Below are 19,796 nucleotides of genomic sequence, written 5' to 3' on the forward strand. Positions count from 1 at the left end.
AGGAAGGAAGGAAGGAAGGGAGGGATCTAGCCAGTAAACCCCAAGTTAAGTGGGCAGCTTCTGGCCATCAAAATCTACCTTCTTTTGGAGGGGAGAAGGAGAGGGAGAGGGAGAGGATGAGTTGAAGGACCCAACTATCTGGGTCCCCTTTGAAAACGAAGAACAAACATTGAAACCATAGGTTCAGTCCCTATTATTACCACCCTATTATCATTTGAGACTTGTAACAGCCCTGTAAGATAAGCAGGAAAAGGGTTATGAATAAACCCTTTAGAGGCAGCTGGGCCTAGAGTCAGGAAGATTTGAGTTCAAATTTGACCCCAGACTCTTACTAGCTATGTGACCCTGGGCATGTCACTTAACCTCTTTTTTCCTCAACTGTAAAATGGGAATAATAAGCAGCCCCTCCCTCTCAGGGCTGTTGTAAGATTAAATGAGGTAATATTTCTAAAGTGCCCAGCACAGTGCCTAGTACCTAGAAGATACTTGATAAATGCTTATTACCTTCCTCCCCCCATTTTACAGATGAGGAAATTGAGAAAAAGAGAAGTTGTCCCTTGTCCAATGCCACAACAAATAAGAGGAGGAGATGTATCGCAAAGACCTCTAAAGGCCAACAGTCTATTTTGTTGCCTACCCAGAAGGGTTGGACAAGATGGCCTCTATCATCCTTTCCAGATCTAAATTTCATGGTGCAAATGGAACTTGAATGCAGGCCTTCCAAGTCTAGCATCCATTAAGAAATGCTTGTTGGCTGACTGTGCTGCCTTAATGGTCAAGGATATTAACCCTTGTCCAGGAACCTGTGACATGCCTGTCCCAGGAATATTTTAAAACCAGCCTTTTCTTGTGGGTGGTCGGGCCTCTGACTGATGGACCCTAGGTCAGTTTTGTTGGCTGGGAGAGAAAGCTTAGGTGTGCATGTGTCTCCCACCTGGTGGGCTGGCCCCTTTGAATCACTCACATGGCTCTTGAGAGAGAGGATTTGGGACCTTAGCTTCTGAATCTGGATGTTCAAGTCGGCGATTTCACTTCGGCTGTTTTGAAGGCTGTTCCCAAACTCAGCGGAGCGAGCTGCCCTCTCCTCCAGCTGAGAAGGAAACAAGAGTAAATGGGAGATGTGGTCCAGCATGGGAAGACTTCTCCGTGGCTGCTTCCTCTTTTTTTCCCCATCCCATCCTTCTCCTTCCTCTGCCTACTGACTCTCCTTTCCCTTCTTTTCCTTAGGTTCTCCCACAGCTTCCTTACTATTCTCTGCCCTTTTTCTTTTCCTGTTTTTTTTCTTTTTCTCCCACCTTCATCCCTTTCTCTCTCTTCTCCCTGTTCTCTTATCATTTTCCCCCACTTTCTTCTCACCCCACCCCCAATCTCTTCTATCTTCCCTCTCTTCTATCCCTCACCGTCCTAACCTCACTTTAGATCCAGGGGTCTTTCTATTGTATGAAGCTGCCTCACTCACCTTCCCATTCTCTTGTCTTCCTTCTCTCCAACTTCACTATTTTCTCTCTCTTTTCTTCCCTCTTTTTTTCTCTCCTTTCCAGTCTCTATTTTCTCCCCTCTCCTCTCTCTCCTACTCTCTATTGTCTTCTCTGTCTTCCTCTATTTTCCCCACATTTTTCCTCTTTCCCCTCTTCTCCATCTTCTCAGTTCTCCTTCTTTCCCTCACTCTCTAGTATCCCTTCTTCCTACCTACTTTATCCTTCTCTCTCTTGTTCCTATCCTCTCCCCCAGTTTCTATTCTCTGTCCTCTCTATATTCTTTCCCTTCACTTTTTCTCTCTCCTTTTCTCCCAAATCCTTATTCTCTGTTTCTTTCCCCTCACCCTATTTTTCTCTCCCCAGAAGTCCTATAGTTTAGAGTCTGAACAATACCAGATGACATGGTTTAAGGTATATGTATCTCCAAGTCCACAAACATTTATTAAATGCCCACTGTGTGAATGACACTGAATTGAGAGGTACAAAGACCATGAGGGTCTTCAGTTCAGGAAGGGGTGGGGTGGGGATATGAATGCAAGTCCCTGTGAGATGAGGGAGAATGAACTGACTAGAGAGAGCCAGGCTAAGCAAGCTGAGAAACTGAGGAAAAGGAGGTCCCTTTCACCTGGGGGAAGGGTGTTAGTGGTATCAGGGAAGTCTTCATGGAGGTGGTTGTACCTGAGTTAAGCCTTAACAGAAGACAACTAGTTCAAAATATAGGGAGGAGTCCATTCCTGGCATGTGGCATGGTCTAAACAAAGGTGTAGAGATAGAAAAGGGAAGGCTAGGAATGGAAGATGGTGAAAGAGCCAGTAGGCTGACATGTGGCCTCCATGACAAGCAGGATGAGTTAAGACTGGAAGGTCTAGAATGCCCCAAGGGCTGGGAGTTTACAGATTTTTAACTAGGGAAATGGGAGCCACTGAAGGGTTCTGAGCAGACGGAGAAGTAAAGACTAGACATGGGATGACACAATGGACTTAGAGAACTTGTGTTCAAATCCCACTTCTGACACTTACTACCTGTGTGTCTTTGGATAAGTCATTTAACTTCCTGTGTGTCTTGGAGAAGACATTTAACTTCCCTTGGCCCCATTCCCTTCATTTGAGGGTGTTGGGTGACCTCTGAGGTCCTTCCAATGCTAGATCTAGGCTCTTAATGATTCTGCAAGACTAGTTATAAGTTATGATAGTCCAGGGGAAAGCCACGGAGGGCCTGATTGGGTGGCTGCAGAAGAAAGGGAGGGAAGGGGACAGAGAAAAGAATGTACAGCCTTCGGAAACTGATAGGATGTTGAGGGCCAGAGGGAAGAGTCAAAGCTGTTTACCATGTTTTAAGATGAAGTGATAGGGAAGATGGGCTGAGGGGCTGGTGGGGGTGTGTGTTAAGACAATGAGTCACTTTGGCCATATCGAGTAGGAGGGACCAGTGCAGATAAACACACAGCAAGCAGTTCCATGCCTTAGTTTCCCAGTTAGACCATAAACTCCCAGAGGGCAGGGACCATTGTGTTTGCTCCCCTCCTTATTTTTTTTTCTTCTCCCAAAAGTGCCATGCAGAAGATGCCAAATCAATACTTGATGGATTGATGGAGTGTCCCCCAAGAAAACCACAGTCTGTCAGAACTGGAAGGAACTCGAGGGTTCATTTGGTTCAATGCATTCCTTTTGCACAAGAAACTGGAGCCCAGAGGAAAGCAAGTACTTGTCTGAGGTCACAGAGCAAGTTGGGGTGATGCCAATTGGATTCTGGTCTAGTGCTCTCTCCTCTGGGCTAGACTACTTCTTTTTCTCCGGAACTTCCTTTTTGTATTTCATTTTTCGTGCACTTCCCAAACTTCCCTCACATTTGGTCCAGGTTGTGTGTGACAATTTGAGATTGATTATATACCTGAGCTCATCTTCCCCACCCCCAACACTTACTGGAACTTAGCCCCCTTCCCCACTCCTAGGCTGGGACAGCTTCCTGGAGTCAGCCCCCCAGCTTCTCCCTCCCACCCATCCAAGGGGTGGGACACCATCCATGGTCAGCGATGCCCCACCAGCATGGCCTCCCCTTTCCTTTTCCTTTCCTATCATCCTGTTTGCCCTTACTCTGCTTCTGGAATATGCTTCGGCCTCCTCCAGACTTCTGGCAGCAATGGCATCATATTGGGCCTTCACTTCCTCCACAATGCCGCTGAGGTCGATGTGGCAGCGACTGTCCATCCCCACGGTCACTGATATGTCCTTCACCTGGGCCATCAGGTCCTGGAGCTCCTGGGAGGAGGGAAGGAAGGAAAGAACAGGACTGAGTATAGAGGAAGGATGTAGGGGATTCCATTTGGGTTGCCGATCCCCTTTATTATCTCAGCTCCTCCATTTTTACAATAGGGAAGATAGTATCCCCGCATATCCACGTCCATGAAAAGAGAATGAAAGTATGGTATTTGGGAAAAATAACACAAAGTATTAGAATGGGAACAGAGGACCTGAGTTCAAAGCCTAGTTCTGTACAACCTTGGGAAAATCAGTTCCCTTTTCTGGGTCTCAGTGTTCTTCTCTATAAAATGAGGGAGCAGGGTTTGAACTAGAAGGCTTTTGAGGTCCTTTCCAGCTAGGAATCCTATGGTTAATCTTACTCATCACTCGACTTCCTCACCTAAGTGCTCCTTCCTTGGTATATCTCTTTCTCTCATCCCTCTTGCCCCCCAAGGCTTCCACCCTGGGGTCCTCGCCCAATCTATAATCTTCCTTTTCTAGAAAGCCCTTCTCAGATTCACTTCAAATTCCATTTTTCTACTTTTTCCCGCTGCCTCAGCACTGAAACCTGGCACTCTGCTTACTTGTTTCTCATTCTGTCTTTGTATTGGGTCCATCCTCCCTAAATACTGCATGTCATACCCATGAGAGTAGACACGGCGTCTCCTCTTTCTTCAGATCTCAGTTAAGAATGGATCCCAGTTAAGGAGGAGTTAAACAACAGCCATTGATTAAGGCCCTACTGTGTACAGAGTTCTGAATTAGGTGGTGGGAAGGGGCATGAAATTTATACAATACATGTTCCCTCAACTCATGGAAATTATAGTTGACTAGAGGTGTATGACACATTTTTGTTGTTCAGGCTTGTCTGACTCTTTGTGACCCCATGGACCATAGCACACCGTTAATGTACAAATTCATTAAAGGAGTGCAAATAAAAATCTGAGTGATTTCAGAGTGGCGGGAAGGTCATAGTGACTACCTGGGGGGAAATCAGGGTAGATCACAGAGAAAGAAGTATTTGAGTTGGACTTGGAAGAGTGAGTGGGAATTCATCAGGCAGAAGTGGGGTGGGGTAGGTAGGTTGCATTCCTGGCATGGAGAATAACCTGGGCAAAAACACAGATATTGGAAAACATTGGGGAGAACCAGAGAATAATTTATGTGGATGGGAATAATATAAATAAAGGCTGGGAAGGTGCCAGACATGGAGAGCCTGGAAGAGACAAACTCCATACTTAACAGGCAACATTCAAAGACTGAGTGTTTCAGTAACTGGGGTTGCCTCCCTCCATAGGCTGACTGGAGGGCTTAGTATGACTAAAGCTCAGAGGTAAACTCCCCATTTTCTTTCAGGGTATATTCAATATAGCAGCCCCTAATTTCTTCATTTCCTGAATTAGAACTCAGCACCAGGATGGGACAACATCTCTCTAGCTTTGCGCTGAGGCTCAGACCTGATTTTTGTCAGGCCTACATTATGATTTCTTCCTACTTTGATACTTATGGGAGATTATGAGCAAATTATCTCTTTCTGAGGTTCTACATGGAGGAGATTAGACAGGATGATATTTTAGATCCTGCCAGTTCTCAATTCTATAATTTGGAGATTCTTTTGATGAGTCTTGGAGCTCATGAACTCATACTGTTGGATAAGTGATTGGAGGGGACTGTCCAAGTCTGCAGACAATTAGCTCTTTTAAACATTCCAAATGACCATAAGCCCTCTGAAGGAAGTGGTTGCTTCTTTTTTATTTTTCCTTTTCCCATAGTGCTTTACACATAGGGATAGTATATAGGGTCTGGATCTGTATTTTCATTGGTATGGAGAATTTCAGGCTACGAAAACTCTATCTACGAAACAGGTCAGCACCTTCTTTGCAACTCATAGTTGCCCAGAGGTTGCCAGAGTGGTTAAGAAACACACCTGGGATCACACAGCCAGTACATATCAGAGGAGAGACTTGAGCCCAGGCTTCAGAATTTTGAGGCTGGCTCTCTGGCAGGTAGCTGGTGCAGTGTGAATCTATTTGGATTCAGTCAAAGGGCTGCACTTGAGGACCTAGAGGGCCACATGTGGCCTGGAGGCTGCAGGTTCCCCACCCCTGGGGACTCACCATCTTGCTGGACAGATGAATGGCCAAGGAATTGTCATACTCACTCAGACCCTATTATTCCCAGCACCCTACTAGCCTCTCATCCTCTCCCTATTCTTTTTCCACTTTTCTTCCTGGTGAAAACTAAGATAAAAAATCCTAGATTCAGAATATTACAGCTAGAAGGAACCCAAGAGATGCTTTTCTTTTTACAGATGAGGAAACTGAGGCAGAGAGGTTATTGACCTGTTTAAAGTCACCCAGAAATGGATCTTATAAGAAGAACTGGAAAGAAACCTTGGAGCTCATTGAGTACCATCCCTTCTTTGTACAGGTGAAGAGGAGGAAGCTGAAGTCACACATACAGTGACAGAGATGGGAATCACACCAATGTCTTCTGACGCAGACCTGACATTCTTTCCACCATATCGCACTGATAAGCACAAGGAAGAGGGAGAGCTTTTTTGTTTGTTTTTAGTAGGTCATCAGTTTCCTTCTTTCCATGCCCATGGGACTGCCAGGGAGCCCCGTTTCTCTCACCTGCTCATACACCGTTTTCATCAGCTCCACAAAACTCTGTAGCCCTTGCAATTTGGCCTCCAATTCTGTCCTTCGAAGACATTCAGCATCCAGATCCTGGTGGGGAGGGAGTGATCAGTGAGAAAGAGGATGTAGGTGGGGTACATTGGACCTGAGTTGAACTGGGAAAGGGGCACATATTAGGGTTGCTTCTTAACTCTAGGGAGTGAAAGTATCTGGCTAGGAAGGAGAGATCCTAGGAAATTAAGGGAAGGGGGAGGAGAAGGGTCCCTGAAAATAAACTAAAAGGACTCTGGGAAAAAGGAGCAGGGCAAGATCAATGCCCTATCTACATGTGCCATGTATCTCTCTCTGTCTTCTCATATATTTGCCTATTTGCTTCTCTATTCTGAGATAAACATTGGTACCTTTGAAAAAGGTGTTTAAAAAAAAGTCAGGTGGATCCAGTGGAAACTAGAAAGCAGGGGTAGGGAAAATCAAGTCATGGCCCTGGGGGTGGGGTGGGGGTTAGAGTTTTTAATCTGGGGTCCACAGATCCCTTGAGTTTTCAGGGGGTCCATGAAAAAAATTACATCTTTGTTTTTACTAATGTTTATTTTAAATTTACCAATTCCTCCAGTTATGAAACTAGGCAGCAGATATTAATCTGAGAAGGGGTTCATAGGCTTTACCAGACTGATAGATTAACATACAAAAGGTTAAGAGCCCCTGGCCTAAGGGAGCTGGATTCTGTCCCGAGGCCAGGCAGGCTGGGAGATAGGAAGGCATAGGGGGAGGTAGGGTCCGGGGGAGTACCTTCTTCAACTGCACAAAGGTGAACTCCATGTCTGTCCTCTTGGTGATCTCTTCTTCATATCTGAGAAGGACAGAAACAAAAAAAGACTCAGGTCCTTTACTCTAGTTATAAGTGTGGGGCTCAGAAATACCCTTCTTTCCCAAAGGATGACTAGAGATAAAATGGATAATTTTGATTTCACAAAACTGATTACACAAGTTAAAATTAGGTTGGAAACAGCTAATGGGGAAAAATCTTTGCAGAAAACTTCTCTGATAAAGGCCTTAAGTGTAAGATTTATCGGGGACTGATTCAAGTATATAAGCACAAGAGCCATTCCCTAATAGATAAAATGGTTAAAGCATAGGAACAGGCAGTTCCAATGCAAGCTGTTAACAACCGAATTTTTAAAATGCTCCAAATAACTCCAAGATAAGAGAAATATAAATTTAAAAACTTCTTAGGTTATACCTCACAACCACCAACATGGCAAGAATAACAAAAAAAGAAAATGACAATTGTTGGTGGGCAAGTGGAAGGGCAGGCATACTACTGAATTGTTGGTATAACTGAATTGGTTCAACTGTTCTGGAAATTGGTTCAATTTGGAAAACTGTACCCCAAAGTCACCACCCAACAATAGCACTTCTAGGCATATATCCCCCAAAGATCACATAAAATAGCAAAGGACTTATGTGTACAAATACATCTATAACTTGCTACAATATTTTTGCCATCGCAAAGAAGCCAAGGAGATGCCCATCAGTTAGGGAATGACTGAATAAAATATGGTATATGAATGTAGGAGTGGGAATTGGGACTGGATTTTGATTTCATTGGTATAGAGAACTCTCAGGTAAGAAATTCCCTTTACCAATGTAGGTCAGGACCTTCTCCACAACTTATAGTCTTAGAGGGAAAAGGGAGCACACATTTATTAATTGCCTATTAGGTGCCAGGTGCTGTGTATAGTGTTTTAAAAATATCTCTTTTGATCCTTATAACAACTCTGAAAGGTATCTATTATGATCCCCATTTTATTGTTGAAGAAATTGAGACAAATAGAAGTTAAGTGACTTGTCCAAAGTCATGTAGCTACTAAATGTCTGATGCCAGATTTGAATTCAAATTTTCTTGACCTGGTCTTCTGTCTCCAAATCCAGGGCATTGACTGATGCCAACTTCTCAATTAGTTGAGGGTGACCCTGGTGTTATTGAATAGGCTAATAAACTTGAGCCAGAAAGCCCAGGTGGGCAAATTCCACATCAGTGTCAGAACTTTTTTTTTGGGGGGGGGTAGAAGATACCATTCTCCTTTAGAGACCAAGAATGAACATTAGTTAAAAATAATTTTTGCTAGTGATGGAAGCTTTTAACCTATAATTTTTAATTGCCTACAACTCTATACTTTTAAATATGTTTTATTAATGCCTTTTGTTTTTACATAGTCATTTCTGGATATTACCCTCCCTGCCACTCACCCAGAACTGCATACCTCCCATGTGAAAAATGCTTTAGCACAAGGCACTTTTATTGTGACCTCACCTGACAAGGTATGTAAGGTTCTGCCTCTTCACCAAGGAAGACGGAGATGTGTTTCATTATTTGTTCTCTAGGGCCATTTTTGCTTTTTTTCATTCATTCAGAATTTAGTTTCTTGTAGCACTAACTAATCTTGTTATTTCTGGGTTCCACCCTTCTTTTGTACCTGGAGTGTGTGTATGGTGGGGTATGGGTAAGGAGGGAAAGAAGAGGTTAGCTTAGTCTGGATGAATATATGGGTAAGGAGAAGATGGCAGAGTCCTGTCAAGGACTTTGGGGACTGAGAAGGATGACAAAATCCAGCCAGGGACTACAGGTCCTTTAGGCTTGGAGTGTAAGCTAACTCTGACCTGGAGGCAGACCCCAATCAGCAAGGCCAGAACCTTGCACCTCAGAACTTCCCAAGCTGGTGAGAGGAGAAGGGGCAGGGTTGGGGTGGGCTGGGGATTTTACTTCTATGTATTTGAAAAACTGTCACAAATTCTGAGTTCGAGAGATGGAGGAGGATGTGGCAGGACCACCAGACCCCCATTCCCAGCTCTTTCTATCCTATCACAACACTGGGGGGGAATCCCTCGATGCCCCATGCTCAACTCTCCTTTCTCCCTATATATCTCCCCCATTTTCCAGGTTCACTCAGCTTCCCTATTTGTGAAAAGGAAAAGGTAGACTCACATCCCACAGTTCCACAATAGGTCAAGAAAGAGTTAATGACCCTAGCAATCAGAGTCACTTTCTCACCCCTATGCCCACCCCCACGCCATGACTCCCCCTAACTCTCCAGCTTGGATTCTCTGGGAAGCTGGTGAGCCACTCCCATCATACAAATTCTCTGTCATTAAACTTCATCAGACTTTTCTGTCCTGGGACTCCCTGATCCTCCTCTTCCTGCAACCTGACTCCTCTGGGAAGTCTTTCCTGATTGTACACTCAACCTGGTTTTCAATCTCCTTTTAATCTGTCTTTTAATCATCCTTCTGCCATCTTACCCTCTCCTTCTCTATGACTCTGGCTTCACTCTGCCCTAGCTGGGCTAACCTGCTCCCAGAACCCTGTTTACCCCTCAGCCTCCAACCTGATCCCCATCTCTCTCTCCTTCCCAACCCCATGCATATTGCAGAAGAACAATATTTCTTTAATGTCTGCAAAGTGTCTCCCTCACAACAACCCTTGTGAAGTCAATAATGTATGATAACTCTCACTTTATAGGTTGGGGAAACTGAGTCTAATAGAAATGAGTGACTTGTCCAAGCTTACACCTCTTAGAAGAAGTAGTCTGGACTTGACCCCGTATCCCATGACTCAAAATCCAGGGCTCTCTGTACCATCCTCTCCTCCAGGAAGCCTTCCCTGATTGATTCCATTGATGACCCTTCCTCCATCATCCCAGCCCTGATGTCTTCACTCTACCCCCTGGTCACTCCAGGTTTGTGGCTTAGTTTGTATATTCCATTCCAGTGTGAGTTCCTCCAGGGCAAAGGTCTCCTCTAGAAGGATAGAATTTTAGTCCTTCACTTCCTTCACCAAGGCTAATTCTTTAGGAGTCAGAGACTAACCTTCGTCTTAAAATTTTGTTTATTGTTCAATAAGGTCAAATTCTTCCCATTTGGGGTTTTCTTGGCAAAGATACCAGAGTGGTTTGCCATTTCCTTCTCCAGTTCATTTTATAGATGAGGAAACTGAGGCAAGAAGGGTTAAGTGACTTGCCCAGGGTCACAAAGCTAGCAAGTGTCTGAGGTCAGATTTGAACTCAGGAAGCTGAATCTCCTTGACTCTCATACTCTATCCACCATGCCACCCAGCTGCCTGCTTTGTTACTAGACTTAATTGCTGCTGGAAATACTTAGGGCTAGGCAGCAGGAGAGATCTCCTAATAGACCAGACACAGAAATGGGGTGGGGTAGCCTCTCTTCTTGCGGAGGCCTTCTTGAAGGCAGGGGCCTAGAGAGATTGACCTGTGAAGGCTTATCCTTGGACTTTGCTGCTGCTCTTCCTCAGTTTCCAAGTGTACTTTGCTGGATTTCTGGCTGGAATGGGGACCCTATGTGACAGATGGGGCTAGGCAGGGACCGGCCAGATCTAGGTTCCTGAGTTCCCTTGGTTCCTCCCCCTCCAACACTCCCTAATCTCATGTAACTGACTCCCCTTGGGAAAATATTTGCTGTGGAGTCTAGGCTTACTCATAAGCGATGCTTCTCCCTCCCACCTTCCCTTGACGTAGCCTGTGGCTGTTCCAGCTGTGATCTCTGCACAATCCTGCAGAGATAGCTGGTGTTTCCCTTCCCTTCCAGTCTGGGCATTCCTTAGGTGCCCCGAAGAGGAGGGCTGTGTGTCTACACTGGGATCTTGTAGCTTCAGAGCTGCCTGAGTGATGGGTGCCTCCTCTTTCCTCTGTTTTTTCTCCCTGGAATTCCTGAATCACCTTCTGTGGTAATTATAGCCAGCCTTCCTTGCCATGCATCAGGTACTGCTCCAGACCTGTGTCACCAGCTGGCAGGGGAAACCTGAGTGGGAGGACCTCCCCATGGCCTTGACCTCTGCCATCTGACAGCTGTCTGCAGAAGCATGCCTGAGACAGAGAAACCAGATCTGTGGGAAATCAGGCTGCTGGGCAGAGAGAAAAGAAATCTGCCTGGATGCTGTGCTTGGATCCTGGGCTCCCCTAGGAGATGCTGTGGGGGACAAAGCCCTGGGCTGAGATTCAGGAGACCTGTGTTCTATTCCTACCTCTTCCACTAACTTATCCACATGACTGTGGGCAAGTCTCTTGACTGATGGGCCTCAGCTTCCCCATAAAATGAGGGCGTTGCGGTACCTTTTCAGTGACTTCCCCCCCCCCCTCCTCCCCCCCCCCCCCCCCCCCGTCTGGAATGCTTTCCTTCTTCACCTCCAGGTTTGGTCTTTGTAGGCCCTTCACTGTTGAGTTCCAGTCCTATTTCCTCTTCCCTGGTCTCTCCTTTCTTTTTCCCCCAGCCCCCTCTTTCTAAGACTACCTTCCATTTACACTGTATATATCATGTATAGGAACAGGTAGGTAGCACAGTGGCCTGGAGACAGGAAGACCAGAATTTAAATCTGGCCTCAGATACTTACTAGCTGTGTGACCTTGGGCAAGTCACTTGACCCCATATGCCTCAGTTTCCTCATCTGTAAAATGAGCTGGAGAAGAAAATGGCAATTTGCTCTGGTATCTTTGCTAAGAAAATTCCAAATGGGGTCACAAAGAATCAGATACAACCAAAAATGACTAAACAACAGAAGGAAATGTCATGTGTATACAAATGTGAACTCTGTGATGTCAGGGACTGTCTTTAGCCTTTCTTGGCATCCTCAGCACTTACACCAGTGCCTGTCACGGAACAAGTGCTTGTAAATATCTGTTGATTAGCTTGATGTTTCCAGGTTCTCTCCTATCTCTCACAGTCTCTGGCACCATCGCCCTCTAACTCTGGGGGTATTGGCTACAAGCACTCAGGCTGGGGATGAGGAGGGCTAGGAAATGGAGGAGGCAAGGATGGGAGAGCTCTGTCGATGTGTGGACAAAGTTAATGCAAAGGTGGTACACAAACTGCAGTTTGTGGGGCTGCCTGACCCAGGAAGTATAATGAGTGGTAGGGTGTTGTGGGCTTTCCCTCCTCCACCAACATATTCTGCAGCTAATTGTGAGAAAGGGGGGACACAGCTCAGACCAGTAGGGTCAGGCCTGGGGATCGCTGGGACCTTGGCAAGAGGGTGGGGTAGAGGGGTCAGAGGGAGCCTCTGCCTAGATATGAAAGTCCCTGGATGGTGGCCGTGCCAGTCACGCCTTTCCCTCCTCACGGGTACGCACCTCCTGAAAGACAAGGATCTCAGAGTAGCGTGTCCCTGACATTTTAAACTTTCAGTTTTTCAGGAGGCCCCCACCTGACTTTCATGATCATTTGTTGCTGGACTCTCATCATATCTAATGCTTTATTTTTATGAAATCTTCTCATATCACAAGATCATAATATCACAGTGGTCATCTAGGAAGGAGAAGCTAGGGGGCGCCATAGTGCACAGAGCCCTGGGGCTGGAATCAGGAAGACTCATTTTATTGAGTTCAAATCTGACCTTGGACACTTACTAGCTGTGTGACCCTGGGCAAGTCACTTACTCTCTATTTGCCTCAGTTTCCTCCTCTGTCAAATGAACTGAAGAAGGAAATGGTAAACTGCTCCAGTATCTTTGCCCAGAAAACCCTAAATGGGGTCACAGAGCATTAGACATGACTGAAAACTAACAACAAAATCTAGAATACCCTCCCCCACCCTGTCCCATTTTACAGATGAGGAAACTGAGGCAAAGAGGTTAAGGGACTTGCCCAGGGTCACACAGCTAGTAAGTGTCTGAGGCTGGATTTGGACTTGGGTCTTTCTGACTCCAGGGCAAGGACTCTATTTATTGAACCACCCAGCTGCCTGGAAGGGACTTTAATTCTTCCCCTTTATTATCCAGAGCAGGAAACTGAGGGGGTGAAGTGATTTACCTGAGGTCGTGTAGGCTCCTCTACCTCCTTTCCCCCTGTTCTTCCCTTCCTGGTTCCTCCCTAGCCTTTCCTGCTGAAGTCTGGCTTTTCTTCTGAAAATCCAGACTAAGGCTGAGTTGTAGAGCAGCATCTGACTTGGAGGCAAAGAGCCTATCCAGGCCCCAGCTAACCTCAGGAGTCTGAGAGGCCACACAATTTTCTTTCTTTCTTTTTTTTTTGGAGGGGGGAAGGCAGGGCAATTGGGGTTAAGTGACTTGCCCAAGGTCTCACCGCTAGTAAGTGTTAAGTGTCTGAGGCTGGATTTGAACTCAGTTCCTCCTGACTCCAGGGCTGGCGCTCTATTCACTGTGCCACCTAGCCGCCCCACCACACAATTTTCTAATGGAGTAAAGGCAGTGTTAGACATGGCCAATACGGGAATTTGTTTTGTTTGACTTTACATGTTAGATCCAAGGGTTTTGTTTTTCTTTCCTTTTTTTTCTCAGTGGAGGGAGGAAGGCAGTGAGAATGTAGGTAGGAGGAAGGAAAAAGTGAGTGCCTGATAATTAAAAATAAAATTTAATTTAAAAACAGGCCATAAATTTCATTAGAAATCAGGCAGGGAGTAGGCCTGGGAGAAGTCAGGCAGAGACACAGGTTGGTCCTTGTGGATTCACAATATCTCCACTGTCGGCACTCTCTTCCCTTATTGAGGGTTTCACCTAGGACGGTGTCTGTGAGAAGGAGGAGACAGGGCACAGAGTCAAGGCTGTTGAGCTCTCTAGGGAAGAGAAAGGGAGAAGGTCATGAGTACTGTTAAGTAGGCTAGGGGAAAACCCTAAGGGGGATTGCTTGATGTCTTCGGGAGCTGCTGATTTCTCCTGGAAGTGGGTGCCCCTTGTGGGTAGGGTCTCTCCTGTCTTCCCAGCTGGCTGCCCATGAGACCACATGCTGCGTTGGCTTAGAACTACATGGAGAAGGCCCAGAAGGTGACCGGACCTGTGAATATGGGGAGGCAGGCCTGACTTCCAGTCCCTTATCCAGGTGAAAGGGAAGCAATTGTTCTCAAGTCCTAACCTCCTCAGGCCCCAGCAGGTTGTGGAAAGAGCCAGTGACTAGGAATCAGGAATCCCAGCTTGGCCTCCAGCTCCCTGTATAAATAAGCTTGGGGAAATTGCTTCCCCGATTTGGGGCCTCGTCTGGAAAATGAGTTCTCCTCCAGTTCCAATATTCTCCAATTCTACTTTCCATGGAGGCTGCCCTTTCCTGGATTGAAAGCCCAACTTGGGTGACCCTGTCTCCTTGCCCTTCCTTTCTGTCCAGCTCCACAAAATAGCTTTAATTTAATTTGCTGCCTTGTTCCACTCCCCCCCCCTTCTCCCCTCTCCCCAACCTGTTTGCTTGTCTAGAGCAAGGGCTGATCTCATCAGTTTTGTGTAGCCAAGGATTAGCCCCTCCCTGTTCCTTCTGTCTTGGGACCTAGCCCAAAGTCACCTAGGCACCCCCTCCAACATGCATAGCAACCTGGGGGGTCTGGAAGATACAAAACACTCCCCATGCCTACCTCCCTCAACCTGAGCTCTTTTCTCTGGGGAGTCCTGGTACTTTTCTCTCATCTCATCATCTATCCACCCCTTTCCTCTCGGTCCCTTTTTCTTGGTTCTTAATGGAGCCCAGTCTGGAAGAACCTTTCTTGGACCTCGAATTCCCTTTGTGGGTAGGGTCTCTCCTGTCTGCCCAGCTAACTGTCCACTAGACCACATGCCCAGTCAGCTTGGAACTACATGGAGATGACCCAGAAGGAGACAGGACCTGTGAAGGTAGGGAGGCAGGCCTCCAGGTAAAAGAGAAGCTAGTTGTTAGATAAAACTAGGCAAGAAACCATAGACCCCATGACTAAGACTGAGTAGAATTTGGTAATAAATCTAATGGAGAACATGTGTCAGACTAAATAAAATTCAATGACATAATTTTTTTAGAATGAGAAGGCACCTTACAGATCTAGTCTGGTACAAAGCCTAATGGAAATTAGGCAGCTGGTCTATGAGAAATCAGGTGGAAAACTGAATGAAAATCAGGGAGAGGCCAAATGAGAAATCAGACAACTGAATAGAAACTAGGCAAGAGGCCTAATAGCATTCAGATAAAGACCTCATGGAATTTAGGTGGAGACTTACAGAGAAATCCCACAGAGAACTGTGGGACTAGGTGGCAGCCCTAGGAGAAATGGAATTTCCCTGGTCTTTCCTCTCTGTATTGGTTTCCATTCAGTTCTGTGTGTGAGGGTGCTTGGTAGGAACTCTGAAGGTGGTGAGGTCAAATGTTGGGGGAAAGGTGGAATATTAGGGCTAGTGAGTTGGGGAGGCTGTAGGGTGAGAGTGTTGACAATGCTGGGCAGACTGGGTAGGATCATAGAGTCTCAGACCATCAAATACTAGTATTTGAGGACATGAAGGATGTAAAGTGTCTTATAGGAAAACAGAGAAAATCACTGACTTTTAGACTTCCCAGGACCATACTGTTTTGCCCCTGAGAGGTCTTTCTTGGACCTCTTGTTCTCTTTTATAAGGACTGGTTTATGAAGGAGCTTGGACTAGCTTTGCTGCTACAGACAGTATCAAAGTGGGGAGAGAGGCTGGTGCCCTTGGAAGGGTTATTGACAATTCCTGCCGCCATTTTGTTCTACATATAAAATGCCTTGCTTTCCTTATCATGTTAATAAGAGTAGCTTCTGAGGAAAGTTGGGGCTCAGGGTAGGGTGTCTAGGGGCCCTGAGTGGAGGCAGGATAAGCAAGAACCCCAGACTCCATAGGAAATGGAAAGTCACGAGTCTGTCAGGTCTCCCTGTCCTTGGGAGAGTCGCCCCAGCCCCGTCACAGGGCAGAGACTTACTTGATCTTGTATTCTTCCACCTTCTCCATCATCTGCATCAGGTTAGCTTCAAGCTGACTTCGCTCCTGGCTCACAGTCTTGAGCTCCTGCTGCAGACGATTTAAGTACTCTTCATACATGTGACTGAAGTCAACCGAGGAGGATTCTTGTTCCTGCAGAAAGCTCCATCGGGTTTGCAGCAGCTGGTTCCGCTGCTCCAGGGCCTGTACCTAGAAGAGTTAGGGAATGGGTGGTGAGGGGACAGGGCTCTGGGACTGGGCTGCTTCCTGGGGTTTGGGGAGCTCTGGGTCTGAGTGCAGAGGATTTGAGACATGCCTCAGATTATATACTCACTAAGGGACTTAAGATTTGAATTCAGACCTCCTGTCTCCAAATCCAGGTATCTTTCTGTCACACCACCCTCTGCCCTTATCTCTAGTTCAATGTGACAAGCACATAGGGCCGTTGGAGGCTCTTTTGTCTAACTCTTACCCAAATAGCAACCTGTGTGCAGGATCTCTGACAAGTGGCCCTCCACCTTTCCCCCAGGGATAGGGCTCCCTCATCGCCCCCTCACAAGGTAGTCTTGGCTTTCTGGCCAGCTCCCAGGAAGTTTCCCCTGACATTCTGCTGAATTCTGCTGTTGCAGCTGCTACTTGGTTTTACTCTATGGGGCCAAGTAGAATTTATTTCACATAATGGCCATTTAGATATTTGAGGACAGCAATTATGTTCCCCCTCCAAATCTTCTTCATTTTCAACATTCCTGGTTTCCTCCATAGATCCTCCTACAAGAGAGTCTCCCTGCCTCTCCTTTAGCTTTGTCCTTCCTAAAACGTGGTGTCCAGACAAATCTGAACAGAACGCTGTAAACATAGCTCCATCAGGACAGAGGACATGAAATGGGACTGTCACTGCTTTTCTGGTTTCCTGGGGACTCCCAGTACCCCAGAAGCTCTTGGTCTAAGCTTGGCCATTCATTTCTCTACTCTTGAGACAGAGCTATGGTTTCCAAGAGAAAAATTTACTAGTAGTGAAAGCAAAAGAGAAGAAAATGCCAGTCTTACAGAACTTGTGAGTCACAGAGCATAGGAATCCCTATTTTAGGTGTTGCTAAGGTTCGTTAGGCTGCTTTCCATCTAAGTAATTTCTCCCCCTAGAGAACCACGTGGACCATTAGATATCCTGGTCCTGGCATCTGGAGGATCTGAATTCAAATTGGACCTAAGACACTTACTAGCTGTGTCTCTGGACAAGTCCCTTAACCTCTGTTTGTCTCAGTTTCCTTAACCATAAAATGGGAATAATAATAATACCTATCTCTCAGGGTTGTTGTGAGGATCAAATGAGATAATATTTGTAAAGCATCTGGCACATAGTAGGCACTTAAATGCTTGTTCCTTTCCTTTTCTTCCTTCTCCCCACCTGGTTTCATACTTCCCTTCCTCTGAAGCATATCTGGTCTCCTGGTCTGTTTTTGTGCTTGTATCCCCAGGACCTAGCACAGTTCCGGGACACATGATAGGTGTTTAGTGAATATTTGCTGATTGATTGATAAATCTTAGAGTTCTATGAAAATGTCATTTACTATTATGATTCAAGTTCAAAACTGGAGGCCTTTGAGGCCTTTCTCCCCAAGTTCTAGGCCCTGTGGTTGGCAGTTAAGCCCTCACCTCATTATTCCATAACCTAAACAGGATTCCACACCCCCTGCTCCCCCACAACCATTTGGACAAGCACCTTTCTTCATACCCTCCAAAGAAATTGCCTTCCCCTAAAGACTGGGGACAGAAATTGCATGTTCCCTTTGCCATATTCTTGTACTACTAGAGAATGACTATGTATTATGTATGTGTTGCCAGCCCCATTGCAGGACAGTTTGTGATGTCCAGGTGTTACTGTGTGACAACTATACACCACTGGGGGTTTCTGGGGTAGCACTGCTCATGAAGCAGAGTCATGGCTACTAGGAGTTGGGGATTAGAGATCCAAAGCTCAGAGCGACTTGGAGGCCAGCTAATTTAACCCTCTTCATTTTACTAAGGAGGAAAATAAAATTCAGGGAGGTTAAGTCCCTCGCTTAAGGTCACGGCTAGTAAGCATCAGAGGGCAGGTTAGAACCCATGTACCATGCTGCCTTCTCTGAGTTCTTTCCTTAGAAGTTGGTAGTTAGAACCAGTGGTGTGACAAGGATTCCTGGAAATATGAAAAGAGTTGAAATGGGATAATTTGGTTGACTGACTGTCAATTCAATATTCCTGTCATTCTCCATGGACCTGAGGCCTGAGACTCTGGGCATAAGAGAAGGGTTGACTGTGGCCACCTAAGCTTTTGTCTGGGTGGATAAGGCGGGCATTGAGGGGCAATGATCAGCATGCTATCATTGCAAGAGAGGCTCATCTTGGGCAGAGAAGCTTTGAGATAGTATCTCATCTCCCCAGCCCTTTTGTTATTCTTGGTAGTGGGGTTCTCTCTGATTTGGTGCTGACTTCCCTGGTCTTGAACCATTGTTGTAAACTCCTTTTTCTGCCTCTGTCATAGCCCCTTGGATTCTAGTTGCTACACTTCACCAGTTGTATGAGCATGAGAGAGAGAGAGGGACAGATTGTAGTCATAAGGCACCACTAATGGGGGCTCGTAGGGATTGGTGACAATGGATTTGCCATGGTGTTGGCTAGGTGCTGCTGGGGTTGGTGGTATGGGCATAGAATTGGAGTAGAATGGAGGTGACCAGTTCTCAGACTTGTGTAGGGATAAGTTTCTTTTCCTTTCCCCCTTTCCCCTTCTCCTCTTCTCTCTTCCATCCCTTCCCTTGCCTTCCTTATCTTTCCCTTTTCTTCCTTTCTCTTGTCTTCCTTAGGCTGGGTCTCCAGGTGTAGTGGTCAATGATGGGCTGGAATCCAGTGCTAATTGGTATGGAAGCCTTTATCCAGGTTGGCTTGCTCCTCAGGTAATGTGGTGATCCTTCCTGCTGAGGGCTCACCATATCAATTCTAGACTTAGTGTGAACACCCAATAGCCTTTTTAAAGCCCAACTGTAGCTCAGAACTCCCAAACTCAAGAGATTCAACAAACTTTAGCCTCTTAAATAAGGATTACCCACAACACTGGACTGTAGCCTAGACCATCAATTTTTTCATCTTTAAAATGGTACTGATAATACTCACACCATCTGCCTATGTTCATAGAACTTAGAAAGTCTAAGCCTGGAAAGTCCCTTAGAGAGAATGGAACCTTTTATAGAGAGCCTCAGAGAGGATCAGTGGCTTGTTGAAATTCACAAAGTTGCTAAATTTCAGGATTAGGACTCTAATCTAGGTTTTCTAACATCAAATCTAGTACCTTTTACTGCTAGTCTATGTTTCTCCAGAAAAGTGTTTTGTAATACACTTTAAAGGCTATATGAGAAGGCAGGGGAGCACAGTGGATAGAGTCGGCTTGGCAGTCAAGGTGACCTGGATTCGAGCCCTTCCTCTGACAAGCCTGGGACTGTGTGACCCTGGTCAAATTACTTAACCTCTCGGTGCCCTAGATGACTCTGGCTATTTGTAAAAGAAAATGTGCTGACCTGCATTAGTAGGGGGAGTTCATCCCTTGGAGCTCCCTACATCAATGATATCACAAGACTGTCTTAAAAAAAAGAGTATATAAATGTGGGCTGTTATTATTGGGCTGCTGTTGAACTCTCGCTTGACCTGGTTAGTATCCTGTTTACTATGTTGGAGGTGGACCACACCCTTTCTCTAGGAGGGTTCCTTCCCTTCTTGC

General features: G+C 45.9%; 1 protein-coding gene across 1 annotated transcript in view; it reads right to left on the reverse strand.

Annotated features, from left to right (window-relative positions):
• The window catches only part of KRT80 (keratin 80), a 36,288-nt gene that overhangs the window by 5,275 nt on the left and 11,217 nt on the right, over positions 1–19,796 (reverse strand). The window contains exons 2-6 of the mRNA XM_069101141.1: positions 16,050–16,258; positions 7,150–7,210; positions 6,355–6,450; positions 3,572–3,736; positions 965–1,090 (exon numbers count right to left, since the gene is read on the reverse strand). Coding sequence (XP_068957242.1) covers positions 965–1,090; positions 3,572–3,736; positions 6,355–6,450; positions 7,150–7,210; positions 16,050–16,258 — 657 coding nt within the window. The remainder of the gene's footprint in view (positions 1–964; positions 1,091–3,571; positions 3,737–6,354; positions 6,451–7,149; positions 7,211–16,049; positions 16,259–19,796) is intronic.

This window comes from Petaurus breviceps, unplaced genomic scaffold (assembly GCF_028583685.1).
Source record: "Petaurus breviceps papuanus isolate PSGF00001 unplaced genomic scaffold, PetGlider_PUasm1.0 454, whole genome shotgun sequence".
In the NCBI taxonomy this organism is placed as follows: domain Eukaryota; kingdom Metazoa; phylum Chordata; class Mammalia; order Diprotodontia; family Petauridae; genus Petaurus; species Petaurus breviceps.